At 38.8% G+C, this 21,800-nt stretch overlaps 1 protein-coding gene across 6 annotated transcripts in view; it reads right to left on the reverse strand.

Moving 5' to 3' along the window:
- Positions 1-21,800, reverse strand: part of trps1 (transcriptional repressor GATA binding 1) — a 181,891-nt gene that overhangs the window by 107,623 nt on the left and 52,468 nt on the right. For 3 of the 6 annotated variants that reach the window (XM_031904006.1, XM_002940009.5, XM_031904005.1), the window contains one exon: positions 16,189-17,093. In XM_031904006.1, the coding sequence (XP_031759866.1) occupies positions 16,189-17,091 (903 nt within the window). In that variant the 5' untranslated portion in view covers positions 17,092-17,093. Of the gene's footprint in view, positions 1-16,188; positions 17,094-20,311; positions 20,422-21,685; positions 21,776-21,800 lie in introns of those variants that run through there. The other 3 variants (XM_031904007.1, XM_004915061.4, XM_018095170.2) reach the window with 3 other exon arrangements.

Consider the following 21,800-nt stretch of genomic DNA (forward strand, 5'->3'; position numbering starts at 1 on the left):
TAGTTTACAAAACAATCTAAATAGGACATTCATGATCATGCCCCAATTTGCCCATGTTCTGTTGCACCCAACCACTATGATGATCTGCCCACTTGCGGTCTGTGATTCAGGCTATTGCATCTGTCTGGGCCTACCATTGTCTAAAGGTCCCCATACACCTTAAGATCCGCTCACTTGGTGATGTCGCCAAGCAAGCAGATCTTCTCCCAATATCCCCCACCTATGGGTGGCCAATATTGGGAGAGTCCAGGCTAATTCGATCATTTGGCCCTGGAGCCAAACGATCAAATTATAATGACGGGAATAGGCAAAGTCGGTACGGGGACCGCATCAACGAGCCAATGTGGTCCCCGATCCGACTAGATTTTTAAACCTGCCCGATCGAGATCTGGCCATACACTGCCCGATTAGCTGCCGAATCGGTCTAAGGTACCGATATCTGCAACTAGAATCGGCCTGTGTATGGGGACCTTAAGAGCTCCTGATTAGACTGCCACTTGTCCTTCTGCACTGATGGTGGCGCTGTTATTATTATTGTTAACATTTATTTATAAAACGCCAACATATTCCATGGCGCTGTACAATAAATTCCAGGGATGAAAGTAAAAATACAAAATTTATAACCAGAGCTGTTATCTGACACATATATATATATATATATATATATATATATATATATATATATATATATATATATATATATATATATATATATAGAGAGAGAGAGAGAGAGAGAGATAAGATGCAACCCAAACAGTTATTTTATAGGCTGGCCGAGTTGGGAAACAAGTCAAACAGTGCACTGTTTGCTATATACTGTATACTGAATATACTGATATTTTTGTAGAAACTTTTACAAATGAAATGCCGGGTCCTGGAAGTCTGCGCCATGGAGAGCACAACTCCCTGCCCCAAAACCAGTCCTGCGTAACCGCCAACAATTTCAAAGCCAATTCTGGGGGAAAGGGAGTTATCAGGCTCAAAAATTAAAGGCAATCCATCCCCAGTCAAGTTGCAGGGGAGAATACTCTTTAATCAGCAAATGGAATAATCAGGAAAGAAGAGCGGAAGGCAGGGATGATAACAGAGAAAGCAAAATCAAAGCGAGGAACAAATATTGAAACAGATGAGGCATACTTAAACACCCTTTCAATTACTTCACATCAACATTACACTAAGAGGGGGAGCTTCTCACGTTTTTTCCATATCAACATCTGTTGCCTATGGATGCGAAAAGCTTAACATTTGGTAGAGAGGCATGCTAATTTTCTGTTTTTAATTTGGTTAAAAAATTTGCATTAAAAAAAAAAAACAAGAAAAACGAACATGTCTGCAAAAGCTTTCAGAAGGCAGATTGCTCAGATTACTTTGTGTTTAACTTCAGAAAATGTTCCTCGTCTGGGAAGAGGCAGATCTGAACGAGATAATCTCTGTGCTGCCTACGAAGGGCTTTTTGTCTTCCATATCTTTTCATTTTCTGTATTCCAACCCCCCCCCCCACCTTTTTCTTTCTGGCTGGCTTTGGCAGACTGTGTAGTCTAGGATCAGCTGTTTTATTTCGGGCAGGATTAGTTCAAACAGATAGCGAACACATCTGTTTTATTTCTGAAAACACTGCATAGGAAAAGTGTCCGATCCATTCTATCGAAATATAAACTTTGCTATTAATACTGAGGCACAGACAAAAAGGGAAAAAGGGGGCTAGAGGCAAAGCTCAGGGAATGCCTTGGGCCCAGGCCATCATCATGTCTGTTTACATTTGTGCTTGTACACGGTTAACCTTGACCTGTTTAACTGCCACACAGTTTTTAGCGAACGTGTATTCTAGTTTGAAGCATGTTTTCCTTTTACAATAAGTCCTTTTATTTTTTGTTATACCACCACTGAAAGACCTCTTTATGTATCGTCTACATCTGGCTGTTATCAGCGAGCAGTCATGTAGGCTCTGGTATTTTCCCTGTTTCTCTCACATCATGCCACCCACGTACAGGTCAAGTTCTAAATTACCTCCTACCCCTGTGAAAAAACGCAGGATGTCTGGAACACAGTCCTCTCGGCATCTACTTGTCGTACGCTCAGCTTGTTTACCACCATGCCGAACTGTTAAACACAAACTTTGAATGGGTAAAGATTGTGCTATTGATTGCTTTTCTCAAAAGAACATCTGAAGCCTCATCTTTCTTTTATCCTTTTTTTCTGTTGGGTTGGGGACAGGGCTGGTTTATTTAGCTTCCTGCACAACTGGGATCAATAAGTTCAAGTTAACATGGATAAGGGTTCCACATGGATCACTTTCGCAAGAACAGACGCTTGGCGTAGTTTAAACTTTTGGAGCCTGTATCATTGATCATTGTTACAGCTCTTTATTGGGGAGGAATTTGTTTCAGAAAGGGGTTTGGATTGTTGCTATTGACATTCTAATGGCATCACCCCGGGGGTTCCAAGTGCTTTAAACAATTTAGAGAGATTTCATATGGATCTGAAACGCAGATGTTTCACGTCTAATTCCGTTGCTTGTCCCATAGAGCTCAGTTGTATAAATGTTGGGGTGGGGGGGGTCTTTTTCTAAGATTTATTTACTACGATACTACAGTGTCATAAGATTACAGGTATGACGTTTATAGTCATTGTTAAACATTACGGTGTCTGCGGTTTTGTGGTGTATCTAATGCACTACTGATGTAACAAAATCTTATTTAACGGAATAAATATAGTTGCCATGTCCATGTCTCAACCTCGCCATAAGTAAATACCCTTGCAAAAGTCAGAGAATCCTGTTAATTAACCAAATACTCCCTAGGCACCGCACCAATGTTGTCCCCATTCAAAAAAGATTAAATTTAGCATCACAGTTGAAAAATGTCTTCGAGAGCTGCACTTTGGATGGACGTTGAAATTTAGATGGAAGCCAGATGAGCCGACAGAGCTCCATGCCTGATAATGGATTGCTTATTTTAACTCAGTTGGAAGAAACCCTGCTTCTGCAGCTGCGTCTGAACTAAAATTCCCATCATTCTCGGCCAGTGGATATAACAGTTCCAAGGCTGTAGATTCCATGCTGTGTGTTCCTTTAGATTTACCAGGTCTATTTAGTTGCAACTCTATGTAGGGTAATTAGTAGTTAATTCTTATTATGTTCGAGTCTACACTAGTTTCAAATGCAGCCATGCAGCATGTATCCAAAATAATTTGTAATTAGCCACGCAGCATATCTATTTCAGATGCCCATTTTTATTATAGACATTACAATCAGTTCTTCTAAAACATTCTCTATTGACTCTTGTGGATAAATATGGTTTTCTTTGCTTACATACCTATGTGGATATGTCTTAGTCTGGCAGTGGTTGCCAGGAGTTGAACTTCATCAACATCTGATGGCATGCAAGCTGAGTAGAAGTATTTTACATGGGTACAATGACCAGCCCCCAGGGTGCTGGCCTTATTTTCACTCACTTGAACGCAGCACTGAGCCCAGCATATTTTATTTATAAATGAAAAGCACCATGAGAATCGCAATCTGCTTTTCTAAAAACCATTACCAAAAAAAATGATGGATCTTTTTTTTTTTTTGCTTAGGTCTGACAACACTTTTTGAGGAATTTTCACCTCAAAAGTTCTAGGGAATATTATGAGGAGATTTTAGGATTAGGCAGGGTGTGTACACTGGATACCATCTGGCTAGGCTTTTCAGCACATAGCATAGAGTGTTTCAGTGGCAGCTGGGGTTTGGTTTATTGGTTAACCCTAGGTGCTCTGAGGAGGTGAAGAGCACATAGCATAGCAATACATTCCATGCCTTTACCAGGATATCTTTGCACGTTTATCAGCTGCTTATATGTTGTGCTAATTATTTTTATATTCTATAAAGCAGGGTCTTACCTTACATCTCAGTTACAGAGACCCTCTTCTGCCTGGTTTTACTCAGGCTGCGGCCAGAGGAAGCAAATCAGGAATTTCTGGGGTGTGTAGTCCGTCTTCCATTTGTTCTTGATGCACCTTTGTTGGGGGCAGGGTTTAAGGGTAATAAAATAGCTGGTGAAAGAAACTGTTCCGTTTTCCAGCTGACACATTTTTAGATTGATAAAAACTTCTTACAAACTTTTTAGAGCTTTCACCTCTCCCCACAAATGCTCTGACCTGTGGGCCAGTCAATGAATTACATTCGAAAGTGAAAGAAATTCATATCATTCTTCAATGGTGTCAGCAGGAATACAGAAACTATTTCTTTCACAATTGTGCCTCCAGCCAAGGTGCATCTACACGCATGATGGACTACATTACCCAGAATTCCCTTCCTAAACATAGTTACATAGGGTTGAAAAAAAGACCAGAGTCCATCAAGTTCAACCCTTCCAAGTAAACCCAGCACACACAACCTATACTGACCTATCTATCCACTCACACACAGGCCCACACTGACCTATCTATACACTCACATACAGACCCATACTGACCTATCTATCCACTCACATACAGACCCACACTGACCTATCTATCCACTCACATACAGACCCACACTGACCTATCTATCCACTCACATACAGACCCATACTGATCCATCTATCCCCTCACATACAGACCCATACTGACCTATCTATCCACTCACATACAGACCCACACTGACTTATCTATACACTCACATATATAAACTATATATATATATATATATATATATATATATAACCACTAATACTAACTGTAGATATTAGTATCACAATAGCCTTGGATACTGTGCTTGTTCAAGAACTCATCCAGGCCCCTCTTATAGGCATTAACAGAATCTGCCATTACCCCATCACTAGGAAGGGCATTCCCCAACCTCACTGCCCTCACCCTGAGGAACCCCCCTACGCTGCTTCAAATGGAAGCTCCGTTCCTCTAATCTAAAGGGGTGACCTCTCATGCGTTGATCATTTTTATGGGAAAAAAGAACCCCCCCATCTGCCTATAATCCCCTCTAATGTACTTGTACAGAGTAATCATGTCCCCTCGCAAGCGCCTCTTTTCCAGAGAAAACAACTCCAACCCTGACAGTCTAACCTCATAGTTTAACCCTTCCATCCCCTTTACCAGTTTAGTTGCAGTCTCTGCACTCTCTCCAGCTCATTAATATCCTTCTTAAGGACTGGAGCCCAAAACTGCCCCCCATACTCAAGGTGAGGCCTTACCAGGGACCTAAACCACTTTCTTCCCTGGCAGCAGCCTGACTGAAACCAGGGAAAAGAAGGTCTCTGTAGCAGAGATTTAATGATAGACTTTGCTTTGCAGAAGACTCAAAACAAACAGGACAACAAATAGGCTCCAAACAGGTCTGGACTGGGATTCAAAATAGGCCTTGGCATCTCAAGTACACAGAGGCCCATCAGCCTAATAAATAGTGACTGTCTATGGAATCTTACAGCAGCCCCTCTGGCATTTGCCAGAATCCACCAATATCTAGTCCAGGCCGGGCTCCAAAGAGCTAAGTGATGGCACAGTAGAAGAAATAATGAAAAATAATATCATTTGTTCATTCCAAGCTCTAAAACCCCATCAATCTAATTTGCCTCGAAATTAAGAAGGTAAAACATTTAAATGCAATTCCACTCCCCCTTTCCAAGTCAAAAGAATAGGAAAAAAAAATGCTGGACGTTTAATCATAAAGAAGTAAAAAGCTGGAAGGGAAAAAAAAAATCCTGCCTGATTGATTGTTTTTAATCAGACTTAATTACGAAAGGTTTTACATATCCCTTAAAATAACTGAACGCACAACATATTGAAGCAATTTTTATGAAGCTTAGCTGGGCCAGCTAGCTCCCTTTTAAATCAGTCTCGAGACCGAACAGCCGTGTGGTCTCCTGAAAAATGACAAGAGATCACAATGAGCTGCATGCAACAGCTATTCATTCACAAGAGAACATTTCCATGAAGGGGGTTTTTTTTGTGCATGTTTGTGTGACTCGGAGATTTGCAATAAAATGGTAACTGTAAAACAAGTGGATTGTAATGGAATTTTCGCACCAACTCAACTGTTTTGAGCAGTCGAATACGGTTTTGCTCTATGGAGGGCGGGTAGAGCTCAATAGCAGCTCTGATCCGCAACACTCCACAAAACTAATAATTCCTAAAGCAAATTAATGGGGAGCTACTATCAATTCTTTAAAATGTTTAGTACAGGTATGGGACCTATTATACAGAATGCTCGGGACCTTGGGTTTTCCAGATAAAGAATCTTTCCATAATTGGATCTCCTACCTTAAATTGGCCAAAAAATTATTTAAACAGTACTTAAACCCAATAGGGCTGTTCTGCCCCCAATAAGGGGTAATTATATCTTAGTTGGGATCAAGTACAGGTACTGTTTTATTATTACAGAGAAAAGGGAATCATTTAACCATGAAATAAACCCAATAGGGCTGTTCTGCCCCAATAAGGGGTAATTATATCTTAGTTGGGATCAAGTACAAGGTTATCAGTACATGGGTTACCGCTACTGAGCAAAAGTAATGCATTATATTATATATGGGGATTACTATTCCTAGGTAGACTTTCTTCCTAAAGTTATGTGGAAATTTAGGACATGGCTTCCTGAATGCAAAGAAGATTCACTGAGTTGATGCTAATGACGCAGTCTATCCAGGCAGATTATGGGTGATGTTTCTGAAGTTCTGGAAGACCTTCGTAGCTATGGTAAGCAACTCCCCTCAGGAGATGATTTGTGTGAAAGCAACATAGACTTGGGTGGCAAGTTGTTAGGGATGGCAGACAGGCTGTATAATATCTTTTGTGCAGATACCAGATTCCACAGGGAGTTGGGGAGCAACAAAAGGATGAAAAATGTTCATGAGGGTGCCAAATAGCGGCTTTGATTTGGTAGCTCCTATATGGAATGGCAGCCTAAATGAGGCTTGTTTGGCAGTACTACTGGTTTTTATGCAACCAAAACTTGCCTTCAATCGAAGAATTCAAAAATAAGCACCTGCTTTGAGGCCCCTGAGAGCAACATCCAAGGGGTTGGGGAGCAACATGTTGCTTATGAACCACTAGTCGGGGATCATTGCCATAGAGGATAACTCTGGCATGGGGAAATGTTGAAGGCATCAGAGAACCTTTGTCTAGGAGAGGAAAGTTAAATCTACCCCCAAATCTCCTTACACATATACAAAGAAGGAATAGTCTATGCACACAGAAAGCTATGCCCTCAAAATATTCTCTCTATTTAAGGAATACAAATTCTACTTATACCCTACACAAGCAATGTTAAGAACAAAAAATCACATATAACGAGAGACTCACAGTGGTGATCACTGTATCATTTAAATGACTACTCCAATTATTTAACTACAACTTATCCCTGCTGTTCTCTTCCCCCATACCAACCACATTCCTATTTTTGAACCTATATTTAAATACGCTTCAGTTAAGTCGTACTATATGCATCTGTTCGGCCATACTCTGTTTGCATTTAAAAGTCATGCATATTAAACAAGAAACACTCAACACTGTGATGCCAGATTTGATAGCTGACAGCTTGACAATCCTGGCACAGTGATTATTTTTGTGCTTAAAACTGGGAAAGACTATCTGGCACCCCTTCTGGTGCAGTATTATAACCGCTGCTTATCCCTGGCAATAAGAAAAAAAAAAATGTAGATTCCAGCAAAGCAAGACATCATTTTTTTTAAAAGACAGCTGGCACTGCAATAAAAAAAACACCAAATTGTAGGTCTTACAATTTAGACAATAAATGCTGCAAAGAATTCAGTCATGCCGAGACTGATACAGGTAAGGGATCTGTTATTCAGAAAGTTCTGATTTACGGAAAGGCCGTCTCCCATAGACTCCATTATAAGCAAATAATTCTAAATTTTAAAAATGTTTCCCTTTTTCTCTGTAATAATAAAACAGTACCTGTACTTGATCCCAACTAAGATATAATTACCCCTTATTGGGGCAGAACAGCCCTATTGGGTTTATTTAATGATTAAATGATTCCCTTTTCTCTGTAATAATAAAACAGTACCTGTACTTGATCCCAACTAAGATATAATTACCCCTTATTGGGGGCAGAACAGCCCTATTGGGTTTATTTAATGGTTAAATGATTCCCTTTTCTCTGTAATAATAAAACAGTACCTGTACTTGATCCCAACTAAGATATAATTACCCCTTATTGGGGGCAGAACAGACCTATTGGGTTTAATTAATGTTTTAATGATTTTTTAGTAGAATATTTGGAATACCCTTGGTCCCGAGCATTCTGGATACCTGTTCTCTAAAATGTATTTTCACGGTAGACCCATTTGACACATTAGAACCACATAAATGTACTAATCAGACTCTTCCTGCCTTTTGTCCATTACCTACATTCTAAGGGCACTAAGTTTGCCCAGGAGCAGTAACCAATAGCAAACAATCAGCATGTAGCATTCCCTTTTCTCTGTAATAATAAAACAGTACCTGTACTTGATCCCAACTAAGATATAATTACCCCTTATTGGGGGCAGAACAGCCCTATTGGGTTTATTTAATGGTTAAATGATTCCCTTTTCGCTGTAATAATAAAACAGTACCTGTACTTGATCCCAACTAAGATATAATTACCCCTTATTGGGGCAGAACAGCCCTATTGGGTTTATTTAATGGTTAAATGATTCCCTTTTCTCTGTAATAATAAAACAGTACCTGTACTTGATCCCAACTAAGATATAATTACCCCTTATTGGGGGCAGAACAGCCCTATTGGGTTTATTTAATGGTTAAATGATTCCCTTTTCTCTGTAATAATAAAACAGTACCTGTACTTGATCCCAACTAAGATATAATTAATCCGTATTGGGGGCAAAACAAGCCTATTGGGTTTATTCAATATTTAAATGATTTTTAGCACACTTAAGTTATGGAGATCCTAATTATGGAAAGATCCCTTATCCGGAAAACCCCAGGTCCCGAGCATTCTGGATAACAGGTCCCATACCTGTATAATGTCCTTTTAAAATACATCAAGGCAGGAAATTATATATTTGTGTCAGTAAGTAATTAAGGTCAGCTTTCCATACTGATCAACACTTATGCATATGGCGATCATACAGGTGTGCCCGCAGTATGACTACACCAGAAAATAACATGGTCTAGTTGAACATAAACACAGGCTACAGCTTGGGAGTGATTGGGGGAGTCAGAAGCTGTGTAATTAAGGGACATTTCAGGATGATGACTGAGCTGTACCATGTACAACATGGAGGTTTCTTTAAAACAGCCACACAACTCAACATAGTCATAATAAAATTCCTATTGTTTTAGACTGGCCAAAGAAAGTGTTTTGTTTCAAGGAAGTGGTATTTCTCTATCATAGTGAACACGAATGACAAGGCTTGATATGGAATGAATCAGGATAGCACTGGGATAAAATGATGATGCATGGGCCAACAGAACAAACATATTCATGGAGGTTTACTAGCTTTCCTACAGAAAATGAATGGCCCAGAGCTAAATCTATACCTTGCGGAAAGCCAAAAAGTGAAAACAAAAATTGTACTGGAACATTTATCACGCTATAGACATTCACTGTAAAATACTTCACATCTGTTTATTTAAAGCTCTGGACAAAAAGCACATTTTGGATTAAAAAGACTTGTTTTGTATGTTGCAATGCGGTACTAATAACGGTCATCTGTGTGCCGCTTAATTATGGGAAAAGCAAGGTGAGATAGCATTCCCAAGATTAAAATGATGGCATTTATTAGTAAGTTTCCTTCTTTTGGCACGTGCAATCGGGCAATTTGTATAGGCAAAGATATAAGGCTCTGAGAGCAGATGGCAGAGTTAATACATTACCAGCTAAATAGAGTTTAGCTTGCTAATTGTAAGGGAAACATCTATGTAAAATGAACTTGACACACATTAATCAATGGGTAGAATTAGCAGGGTGAGCCATAGAAAGCATTTTGTACATGAACTGTACCTACAATCATAATAACATGGAAAAACAAAAACACATTGGGGGCCATTAAGATTTTTTAGCACTAAAAGTCACAGGAAAAAAAGATTTACTATGTGTCCAAACAGCTAAAAATACAAATTCGCCAGCTAAAACTTGCCAAGATCATGTAGAAGTCAATGGCAAAGGCAGATGTCCCTTTCCTTCGTGTAACAAACAAAAAAAAAAAAATCTAGTTTTGGGGACTATTCTGCAACTTTTTCCCCGCACCGAGTTTGGACTTTTTTTTAGCAAATATGAGAAATATTAGAGTTGTAGTAAATCTTCCCCATCCTCTTGTGTTTTTTTATAGGTCTATGAACTTAAAGCTACAATGTTTTTGTATTATTTCATTCAATTATTTTAAACAACAAAATTGTACAATAATAAGAAAAAAAACGTTATTGTGGCAGGAGAAGCAGCAAGCTTTATCTGGACATTTTCTTTGCGATGATCCAGATGCAAGCTGTTATATTTGAGTGTTGATTGGAGTGTTTACACAAATATAATCTAGTCAAGGGTCTAGAGTCATTAAAGTGTGTAAAAAAAAAAAAAAAAAAAAAAGAGATCATGACTTTAGAACAATTTTGATGGTTGATGGCGGGTACACAAATGCAAGTGGGGGATATTTACCCTTTGGGCTATATAATCAAGTTATGGTGGCTGCCAATGGGCAATAGAAGGCAATTTAGCTTAAAACCTTTGATGCATGCTAAAAGGGATATATTTATCCTTTACAATAAAAGACTGGACTCTTGTTTCTATGTATACCATATTTACTTATATAAAAATTCTCTGTCCCAGTGATTGATAGCACTACAAATCCCGACATTCCTCAAAACCCAAAGGCTAACCATTACTCATCTATGCAATGACCTCCTTGATAAATAAACTGAACTATAGAAACCAAGGGCAGTTAGAGCTTACCAAAATAGATATAAATATATTGATACCTTGCAACCTTGGGCAGGTTATTTAATCTTCTTGTGCGTCAAGCATAAAATCTAGACATGGAGCTGTGCACCCCGGAACAACAACAAGTCTCTGACTGCAGAGCTCACAGTCTAAGATGGAACAATATCTAATGCAAATCATATGTTCATCCTAGATACAACGTTCTGTTCTGGGAAGTTACTAGTTAATCATTTCAATTTTGAGACTGAAGCATTGAGCTGTTAAGAGTTGCAATTCTTGGAAATCTCTGAATAAAAAAACGGTCCCCTTTTATACTTGAAAGAAGAATTTTACAACCATACAGACGCTAGGTGTAGGTCTCAGGACTATAACATAATTATGTTAATCATTTTGCTCTTCCTGCTGCTGCATCTCAAGAGCTACTTCATTTGCTAAGTGATCCTAAAGTAATGCATGGTATATATTTGGTCTAAGTTTTGAAGAGCAGAGATAATGCTCATAATAACCCTGAAATAATTGGAACTGGCAGGAGCCATCTAATTGCCATGCAAAGGCATCATACATGAAAAGGAGCATGTATAGTTTTTAAAAAGCTGCATTGTTTTCTTAAAATATTGTATGGTTTCCGTAAAATGTTTCAGTTGTGAAAAACACATTTATACTATTACCCTCTTCCCATCCTCTTGCAGAGAACCTACATATATGTATACTGTTAGATTGTAAGCTCTTTTGGGCAGGGCCCTCTTCACCTCTTGTATCGGTTATTGCTTTATATGTTACTCTGTATGTCCAATGTATAAAACACACTTATTGTACAGCACTGCAGAATATGTTGGCGCTTTATAAATAAATACTAATAATAATGTATACTGATGTTACATTTTTGGTACTGTAATATACTTCATTGTGCAGTGGGCTTCCCAGGGCATGAATGGTAATTGTCTAGTACCAAACTCATTAGGTGCCACCACCCCAGAAACATGGAGGTAACGTCATCAGAAGGGTCAGGAAAAAGTCAGCCATGCACACACCAATATTACCGTACGAAACGTTGTTTTGTGTGATATTTGTCACGTGTATGGCGGCTCGAAGAGCCAACCGATATCACAGAAGGCTGAAGGTTAAAATATTTTGATCCGGTGCCTTTGAAGGCGACTGAGCAAAATCTACGTTCAGGGCTGAATTTCCAGGTGGAGGTAGAATTTCTATGGTTTCTACCTCCATATCGGACGATTAAGCCCTGAACATTAGTGTAGGAAGGGAACGGTCTTTCGCAGGAAAGATTGGAATTGCTACGTGTATGGCCACCTTAAGACAAAATGGAAGAAGATTAGATGTTTCAGAAAAATAGATGAAATGCTCTTCCAGCCCCTTCCTGACCCACTGCACTGCAGTTACCCCTCAGGTTCCCGACCTGCTGCAGGACCCAACCATCTGCCTAAAGGCTGACAACTAGTGGGATGTTGTCCAGTTTTGCAATCCACATTGAGTTTAGGTGATGGGCTGAATGAGCAAATCTAAAAAAAAGGTTCTATGGGTTAAAACGCAGAGGACCCAGAGCTAATGTCATGAATGAATGGGCAATGTAGCAAAATGATACATTTGGCAACTACACTGGAAAAACTGATCTGTTATCAGAAGAAATAAACCCAAAGCCTTCATGGTAGTTACTGCCAATTTGGTTTTTTTCACAGTTCCATTTGGCACAACTGTGCCTTTTTCTCCCCCCGTAGCCTGGACATTCTTGCTTTAACATAGGATTTTCTTCTCAGCTACTTTTAAAATTAAATCCATTGATTCAGCACTCTTGCTTTTAAATCTATGTCTCCTGAAAATCCATCTACTAAACTGAACTGCTTTTACAGACTAGAGGTAGGATAGAAATTATAAAGCAATTTTTGGCTATAAACCTGTACAGAACGAAAAAGAAATATGCTAAATATAATTTTAATGACAACATCTGTTAAAATAAGATGACATAAAAGCATTTGGTGGAAACAAAGTAAAAGCTTTGTGTATATTTTCTAATGTACCTTTTTAAGAATATTAAAAATGTTCTTTGAGGTATTTTTGTACAGGGAAGGGATCTGCTATCCAGAATATTTGAACATAGGGTTTCAAGGATAAGCAGCTCTTAACTGGGAGGGTGCCTTAAACATATTAAAACACATTGTCATCAACATAAATGTATTCTGTTTGTTAATATTAATTACAAGGGCTATTATTAGTTCAAAGGCAAGTATGAATAATTATTAAGGCAATCCATTATGGGAGGGGCAAATGCTTGTCCCCAGCTTTCAAGTGTCAGGCTACAATTGGTGCTTGGGGCCAGAGGGAACTGGGGTGTTATACACAAAGGCTTTTTGACTGTATGGGGACCTTGTAACCATAAACCCCATATCCACAAAGCTCCTAATTATGGCAAGGTCATCTCCAATAAAGTCTATTTCATGTGAATAATTAAATATTTTTTCAATTATTTCCTTTTACTCTTTGAAGGACATTGTACAGGTATAGGACCCATTATCCAGAATGCTCGGGACCAAGGGTATTCCAGATAAGGGATTGTTTCGTAATTTGGATCTCCATACCTTAAGTCTACAAAAAAAATCAATAAAAGATTAATTAGACCCCATAGGATTGTTTTGCATCCAATAAGGATTAATTATATCTTAGTTGGATCAAGTACAGGTACTGTTTTATTATTACAGAGAAAAGGGAATCATTTAACCATTAAATAAACCCAATAGGGCTGTTCTGCCCCCAATAAGGGGTAATTATATCTTAGTTGGGATCAAGTACAGGTACTGTTTTATTATTACAGAGAAAAGGGAATCATTTAACCATTAAATAAACCCAATAGGGCTGTTCTGCCCCAATAAGGGGTAATTATATCTTAGTTGGGATCAAGTACAGGTACTGTTTTATTATTACAGAGAAAAGGGAATCATTTAACCATGAAATAAACCCAATAGGGCTGTTCTGCCCCAATAAGGATTAATTATATCTTAGTTGGGATCAAGTACAGGTACTGTTTTATTATTACAGAGAAAAGGGAATCATTTAACCATGAAATAAACCCAATAGGGCTGTTCTGCCCCCAATAAAAGTAGTTTTATTACTACAGAGAAAAGGGAAATCAGTTTTCAAATTATTTATTATTTGATTCAAATGGAGTCTATGGGAGACGGGCTTTCCGTAATTCGGAGCTTTCTGGATAATGGGTTTCCAGATAAGGGATCCCATACCTGTACTTGGTGATAACTAAGCTGCATGAAGCCATATTGGTGGCAAAATAATAATTGGGTTCATTTAATGTTAATAAAAAAAAAAAGTAGACTTAAGATATGAACTTCCAAATGGCATAAAACCCTTTATCCAAAAAGCATTCCAGATAGATCTCATACATGTAATTCCTTTTACTGGTTTCAACTGATTTCATTACATATTTTCATAAATCTAGATATTGGGCATGCTCATCAGCCCTCAAGTCATGTCCAATTTTACCGTTGCCTGGATTCACCCTTGCCCTGCCTACGCCCTACTATCACTTTATTTGAAGCCCCGCCCCTTTTTAATAATAGAAAACTGGACTGTTCTGCTAAGAAATATGGGCCAAGTAAGCTTTACAGCATGCGTTCTGATTGCTTTTCACCAATGCAGAACTGTTTGCAATAGTTCAGAAAAATCAATCATTCATGCCGCTTGCCTATGTGCTGGGTCAAGGAAAATAGAAGCTCTGTCATAAACATGTCACATTCACTGTTTTTGACAGGAAGTCCAGTTGCATGATTGCCAGGATGTATACTTCTCCAGTCAAGCAGAAAAGGAGCAATAACAGAAAGTAAGCACTTTCCCAATACTGCACTACTATAGTCAACATTATAGGTTTTTGGACACAAAAATGGTGTCATTTTATATCTATCAAATTGAAAGTAATACACAGACACATATTATTCCAGTTATATTAACCTATCATGTATTTTTGGTTCAGTATGCAGATCGGTGAATGCCGCTAGGCTAAAAAAATGTCCGCATCCATTAGCGCGGTTGTCCTTAACTCGAGTCTGACCCAAATGCCATCTACATGAAGTTGTACTGTATGTCCTCCCAATGTGTTCTCTCATGTTGTGTGGCTATGACATGGTAATAGGCTGTATGCTCCAAAGAGGCAGCCATGTACAAAGACCTGGTACAACCACTGTAAAGGGCCACATAATATCCAATGTATAACAATGTTAGCTATGTAAAGACTATCTTAGTACAAGTAGCAATGCAACATATTTACCAAGAGTATAAGACAATTTGTTTGAAAAATATAATACAAGCATGGGATGCATTAGAAGGAATATTCTAATTCTTAAAATTGATTCCCTTTTCTCTGTAATAATAAAACAGTACCTGTACATGATCCCAAATAAGATATAATTACCCCTTATTGGGGGCAGAACAGCCCTATTGGGTTTATTTAATGGTTAAATGATTCCCTTTTCTCTGTAATAATAAAACAATACCTGTACATGATCCCAACTAAGATATAATTACCCCTTATTGGGGGCAGAACAGCCCTATTGGGTTTATTTCATGGTTAAATGATTCCCTTTTCTCTGTAATAATAAAACAGTACCTGTACATGATCCCAACTAAGATATAATTACCCCTTATTGGGGGCAGAACAGTCCTATTGGGTTTATTTAATGGTTAAATGATTCCCTTTTCTCTGTAATAATAAAACAGTACCTGTACTTGATCCCAACTAAGATATAATTACCCCTTATTGGGGGCAGAACAGCCCTATTGGGTTTATTTAATGGTTAAATGATTCCCTTTTCTCTGTAATAATAAAACAGTACCTGTACTTGATCCCAACTAAGATATAATTAATCCTTATTGGAGGCAAAGCAACCATATTTGGTTTAATTAATGTTTAAATTCTTTTTTAATAGACTTAAGGTATGAAGGTCCAAATTATGGAAAGACCCCCTAATCTTGAAAACCCTACATCCCAAGCATTTTGGATAACAGGTCCCTTACCTTTATTTTTCTAATTAGATCAATTCTATATGAACATGACATTCATCTGAAGCCTATTTAGCAGAGAATGGCTCTATTTACAATACAATTTTCAAGTGACTCACAATACAATTTTAGTGACTCACTGTAAATTAATGCTTATCAAGAAAATCAGCATGTGTTTCCTTTGTTTACTGTAGAAGAGAGTGAAGGGGCTTCAAGCAGAGAAACGGGCCAGACAGCCGAAGAAATAAAACCGCATATCCATTACACAATGTCAATTGTTGCTAAAAGTCACTAACCTGCACGTCATATGTTCCATTTAGCAGAACAGGCCTCTGAGAGTTGATGTCCTGCAAAACCCCTGAAAGCACAGAACGATTCATCTTTTGGAAATCTTTGGATTGACTAAATTGTACCATATTGTGAAGTGCCAGGATTTTGGTGTCAAGTTCAACATCTTGCCTGGTTCGGTTGTGTAGGCCGAGATGGTATTTACGGAAGTGTTTAATAAGGTCTGTGGGGTCATTTCCATAATATCCATACCCACAAATGTTGCATTTAAAATCCTGAAGCTCTGGGGATAAAGGTGCTGAATCAGAATTGTCATTGACCAGCAGAACAGCTTGAGATTTGTTCAGCCCTGCAATCCCATCTGAAGGCACATGAAGGTTATCTGAGGCCACCGAAGCTGGACTTGAGCTTTGACAGTCTACTTTGCCACATTGCACCGTGAAGTCAGTAGCCCTTGGTGACATATCATTTTCCTCTTTGGCCTCCAAACTGTCCACACTTGTAGCTGAGGCCAGTTCTTGGGTGTCATCGGCTTCTGATTTTATTGGGGACTTAAGAGGATCACAAGCAGATCTAGTATCTAACGCTAACATATTTCTGTCTGTCACCTCCATTGGAGAAAAAGAAACATTTCTTCCCTTAAGGTGGCTGTAGTTAACTACAGCTCTTTCACTTAATGCCAAGCTTTCAGAGTCCTTGTTGATGCTGGAAGAAGGCTCTTGATCATGAAAGCTATGGTCATCACTGTTATGTTCCACCGAGTCACTTTGTTCACTATTTTCTTGCATCGGATCTGTGGAAATTTCCTTGCTTCTAATAATGTCTTCTCTCTCGGATGCAGCAGACTCTGTTATCTGTGCCTCACCTTCACTCGCAACGTTTCTCAGAGGGGGGTTCTTTTTCCGGACCATATCTGAGGAAAAACGCAAATAAAATTAATTGCAGTGTTTCAGGTAGGTGAGTTATATGGCATATTAGAAAACATGATTTTACATGAGCCCGAAAAGATAACCATATGTATGAGCCACAATTCATAGTTAAGCAGTGATGACATTTTCCCGAGACCCCAGAATCATAAAGACCCCAAAGGTCCCTATTTAAGAAGCCCAATAGGGATGATCATCCTTTGGCCTTACAGGATAGATGTTACAACCCCTAGTATGTAAAATAGCCCATTCTGTTCTTCTTGTATGTTATAGAAAAGAAGAAAGTAGTTGCCATTGAAGGCAGCTGGTGTGATGGCAGGGTGCTAAGAGCAGTTTGTCCATGGGTTACATCTCTTTTATTCTTGCAAAACTTGGAACCCCACACTAAAGCTGTAAATACACTATTCTATTATTTGTTAAGGTTGCCACCAGTAGGGTGGGCCAAATTGGAATCTTTAATTATTCGCCTTGCAGGACAACAATAGATCTTAATGGGACTTACAGGGACCTGTTTTGAGTCCATCACATCAACATGCCAATGAAGTGTTTACACAATGGGATTCTAAAACCTTCCCAAGGCCAGACATCAGTCATACAACTGTCTCAAGGGCCCCATACACAGCCCAGTAATCGGCCTTGGTCTGAAGAGACTCAATCACAGCTTTTATTGTAATACAGAGCATCAGATTCCCATCTAATGTCCTAAATCATCTCATTTATCTACAGACTTCAAAAGGAGCATCATGTCAACACGTGCCATGTCAAAATAATGAACATGTTTGCTCAAATTACTGTGGATTTATAGAAAAGCAATGACAGTCAGGCCGTGTTTTTATCACCTGCATATTGCAGCTTAACTACAGGTGATGGCTGGACAATAGAGATGTAGCGAACTGTTCGCCGGCGAACTAATTCGCGCGAACATCGGGTGTTCGCAAGTCCGCAAATTCGCGAACTTTTGGCGATGTTCGCCATGGGTTTTTTTGTGCTGCGTTTTTTCGCCTCGGTTTTTCGCCTTTGCGTATACATAGGAATAGCTTGCGTTTTTTTTTTTGGCGTTATTTTTTGGCGTTTTTTTTTACAAAGTATTTTTCAGAGAAATTTTTGCCCTTGATCCCCCTCCTGCATGCCACTGTCCAGGTCGTGGCACCCTTTAAACAACTTTAAAATCAGTTTTCTGGCCAGAAATGGCTTTTCTAGGTTTTAAAGTTCGCCTTCCCATTGAAGTCTATGGGGTTCGCAAAGTTCGCGAATATTCGCGAGTTTTGGCGAAAGTCCGCGAGCGGGTTTGCGAACATTTTTGGCGATGTTCGCTACATCCCTACTGGACAACCCTGAATTTATATACAGTATTTTTAAATAATTAACGAAAATATCAATTAAGCAATATATGTTGCAGATGTGCCACACCACCCCTAGGGGTGAGCCTCAGATCAAATCTACTCTTTGCAACAATGTAGGAAGCACCATTTTTTTTAGAAAAATGGATACCAACTGAATGTCCTTAGTAGGGTGATAATGATCTCTTTCTGGATTTTTAAGCTAAGCTTTTCTTAACATAAAATGGAAACATGAAAATTGTTGATTCCTCAAAAGTGAAAATTGCCAAATCTCCCAACTTAGAACGAGTGGTAGAAGAAAGAAGTGGTAGAAAAGTAGAGGAAATTAGAAAACTGGAAGAGATCTCCCACTTAATACATTATAACAGTCAGACCTATCTAAATATCTGGTCACCTTAAATAGAGGCCAATAATGTTACTCACGATGAGCAGTTAGTAACCCAGGGAATACTCCAGTACATTACTAATATATATATATATATATATATATATATATATATTATATATATATATATATATATATAATGTACTTACATATATAAATGGTAGTGTATGTCTACCGAGATGTAATAGTAATTTAAACATGTAATTTCAATGCAGAAATGACTTGTTGTCAGCTTTGCACAGGTGTTAATGATGACAAAATATACTTGGTACCCCTCTTTTTTTTCCCCATCTGTTCCCCCTACATGTTAAACGCATAAATAAAGAAAAATACATTTGAAACATGAAATAAGGTCTCCAAAATGCTTGGAGTAGATGGTGAATAGCATGGGGGGTTAGTTGACACCTCTAACAGCGTTTTTTGAACTACATCATACCCCATGGAAAGAGCACTGGGCAATTCTGCTAGAAAATCTGCAGCCCCACACATTGCAATATTGCCTATATATATATGGAAATGTAGGGTAAGAAAACACACTGTGCCTAACTGAGCTGAAACCTCTGCAGCCCCACATGTATTCTTCCCAACATTGCCCAATGAAAAGAGAATAATTTCAGCACAAGTCTGCAAAATACATTTTCTATTTGAGGCTTATTTAAAAAAGTAATCCCAGCATTCCCTATGGAGAGCTGAAGTTCAACATTAGCCACAGGTTGGACATTGGTTATTTAATAACAGCTACACAATACAGTTAAGTTCCCCAGTTAGGGAAACGCTGTATAAAGATGTAAAAGCAGAGAGGCTTTCCATCACTGGGTCTTTATTCTTGAAATGCCAATAGGAAGCAGAGATTGATCCATATCAAGACAATCTCCTGATTAGTTCATAGCCTATCCAGAAACAAGATGGCTCTGCCATTGCTGTGCGGGTGATAGATAAATCAATGATACAACGTACGTGGCACGAGATAGGAATGTTACACTCTTGTTTAATTAGCATTCTGCACAAAATGTTCCACGCTGCTAATGAATTCCCTTATCTAACATTCATTTTATGAGCAAAGTGAAATACAAGCGCTGGTTCTGATACTGCCTAACAATAAAACATAAAGGAATTATATCTGAGCATTGAAGGCTCCGTTTTAGTGCCAAGCTTTAAGGGGACGTTGCGCCTGCAATTAATTGATTCTACAGATCTTTCCAGACCAGTGGTTCAGTTTGCTGCAAACAGAAGGCTGATCATCCAACATAGCGCATGTTTGTAGAGCAGAGGCAATCTCTTGGAGGGCCACCACTAGATGGACAACCTTGCCATTTGCCAATGCAAGCCTATATTTCAATATAGGAAATCATACAATTGCACTTGTTTGGGAAACATGATGGTGGTTTGTCCTATTTGGTGCAACTTGCCCAGGTCCCATCTCACTAACCAACAGCCACTGTGTGTGGTTGCTTTAACTTTTTAGAAACAAGTTACTTACCCATTTCTCAGGGAAAATGTAACATTGCCAACATTCCACCTTCCTTGCTATATCAGGTAGAGAAATGCCATATAAAGGGGCAAAGTACCTTGGGGTGTTAATCAGTTTTGATTAGGGGAGACCTGCATTTGTCCAATCAGTATGGAGGTGTGTCATTAGCCATGCTGCGAGGCTCCTCCCCAAGGAATGGCCAACAATTGCTTTAACTCCTTAAGCATGCCTACTTCCCCTGCCTCATTCCATATATCTGTGCAGTACTGGCTAGCTAAGAATTCTGGGATTAGTTTTAAAACTAGCTAGCTAAGCTTAGGATGGACCTCCTGGAGATAAGCATTACACAGTGCAACCCTACACGGTGTTTTGAACTACCCCAATCACCTATCAGCAATCATCCTGCAGTTGGGGTTCCTGGTACCCCATTATCCATTTGAGACCTGACCCATTCAACAGAATTTATTCTAAGATTTCTAATTAATTTCTAATTAGCTTGGAAGGTTATAGATTTAATACATGCCCAATGCAGCAGGGAGAGTTACTTTAAAGAATGGCCAATTGTTAGCAACTTTTCAGTTGGTCTTCATTTTTTATCTATATATATTTTTTAAATTATTTGGCTTCTTCTTCTGGCTTTTTCCAGCTTTCAAATGGGGGTCACCAACTCAAGTAGCCCAAAAACTACTGCTCTGCGAGGTTACAATTTTATGGTTATGGTTATCTTTTGTTATTTGATCTTTCTATTTAGGTCCTCTCCTATTCCTATTTCAGTTTCACATTAAAACCACTACCTGGTTGCTAGGGGAATTTGGACCCCAGCAACCAGATAGCTGCTGAAATGTCAAGCTGAAGAACAGCTGAACAAAAAGCTAAATCATTTCAAAAACCATAAATAATAAAAAAAACAACTGAAGACCAAATGCAAATTGTCTCAGAATATCACTCTCCGCATCATACTAAAGGTTAAGTTAAAGGTGAACAACCCCTTTACGATGTTTTAAATAAAGGGCACATAATGCTCATTAAATGTAGCTGAAAATCATTTCCTTTGGAATTTTCTTCTAAGCTCTCGGCGAGCACTAAACGCTCATATCTGTGAGTGCCACGCCGTGCCCCCTCTCATTAGGGAAACTTGCAGCCGAGAATGACTGCTCACTGTGGCAACAAAGAGATATTTACTTGCTATGAGAGCGGTAAAGTTCCATCTTGGAGTAAAACCAGCAGAGTTAATTATCTGACAAAGCTCTGGTCTGGAATTAAACACATTAGAATGCAGACAGGGAACCAGCGTATCACTGTGTGTCTCAGGCTGGAGGCCACCTCCTGAATCCTTAACATGTCCCGTGCCATTATTTCCTTTACTAATAGGTTCCACTCTACCTGCTTGTTACTTGGGTATCTTCCGCTGTGTTCCTGGCCACTATATTACTAGAGGGCCATTTACTAACCATTTACACACCAACAAGTCCTTGTATTCAAAATGTGTTTTGTCTCT

This window comes from Xenopus tropicalis, chromosome 6, assembly GCF_000004195.4.
Source record: "Xenopus tropicalis strain Nigerian chromosome 6, UCB_Xtro_10.0, whole genome shotgun sequence".
Lineage (NCBI taxonomy): Eukaryota > Metazoa > Chordata > Amphibia > Anura > Pipidae > Xenopus > Xenopus tropicalis.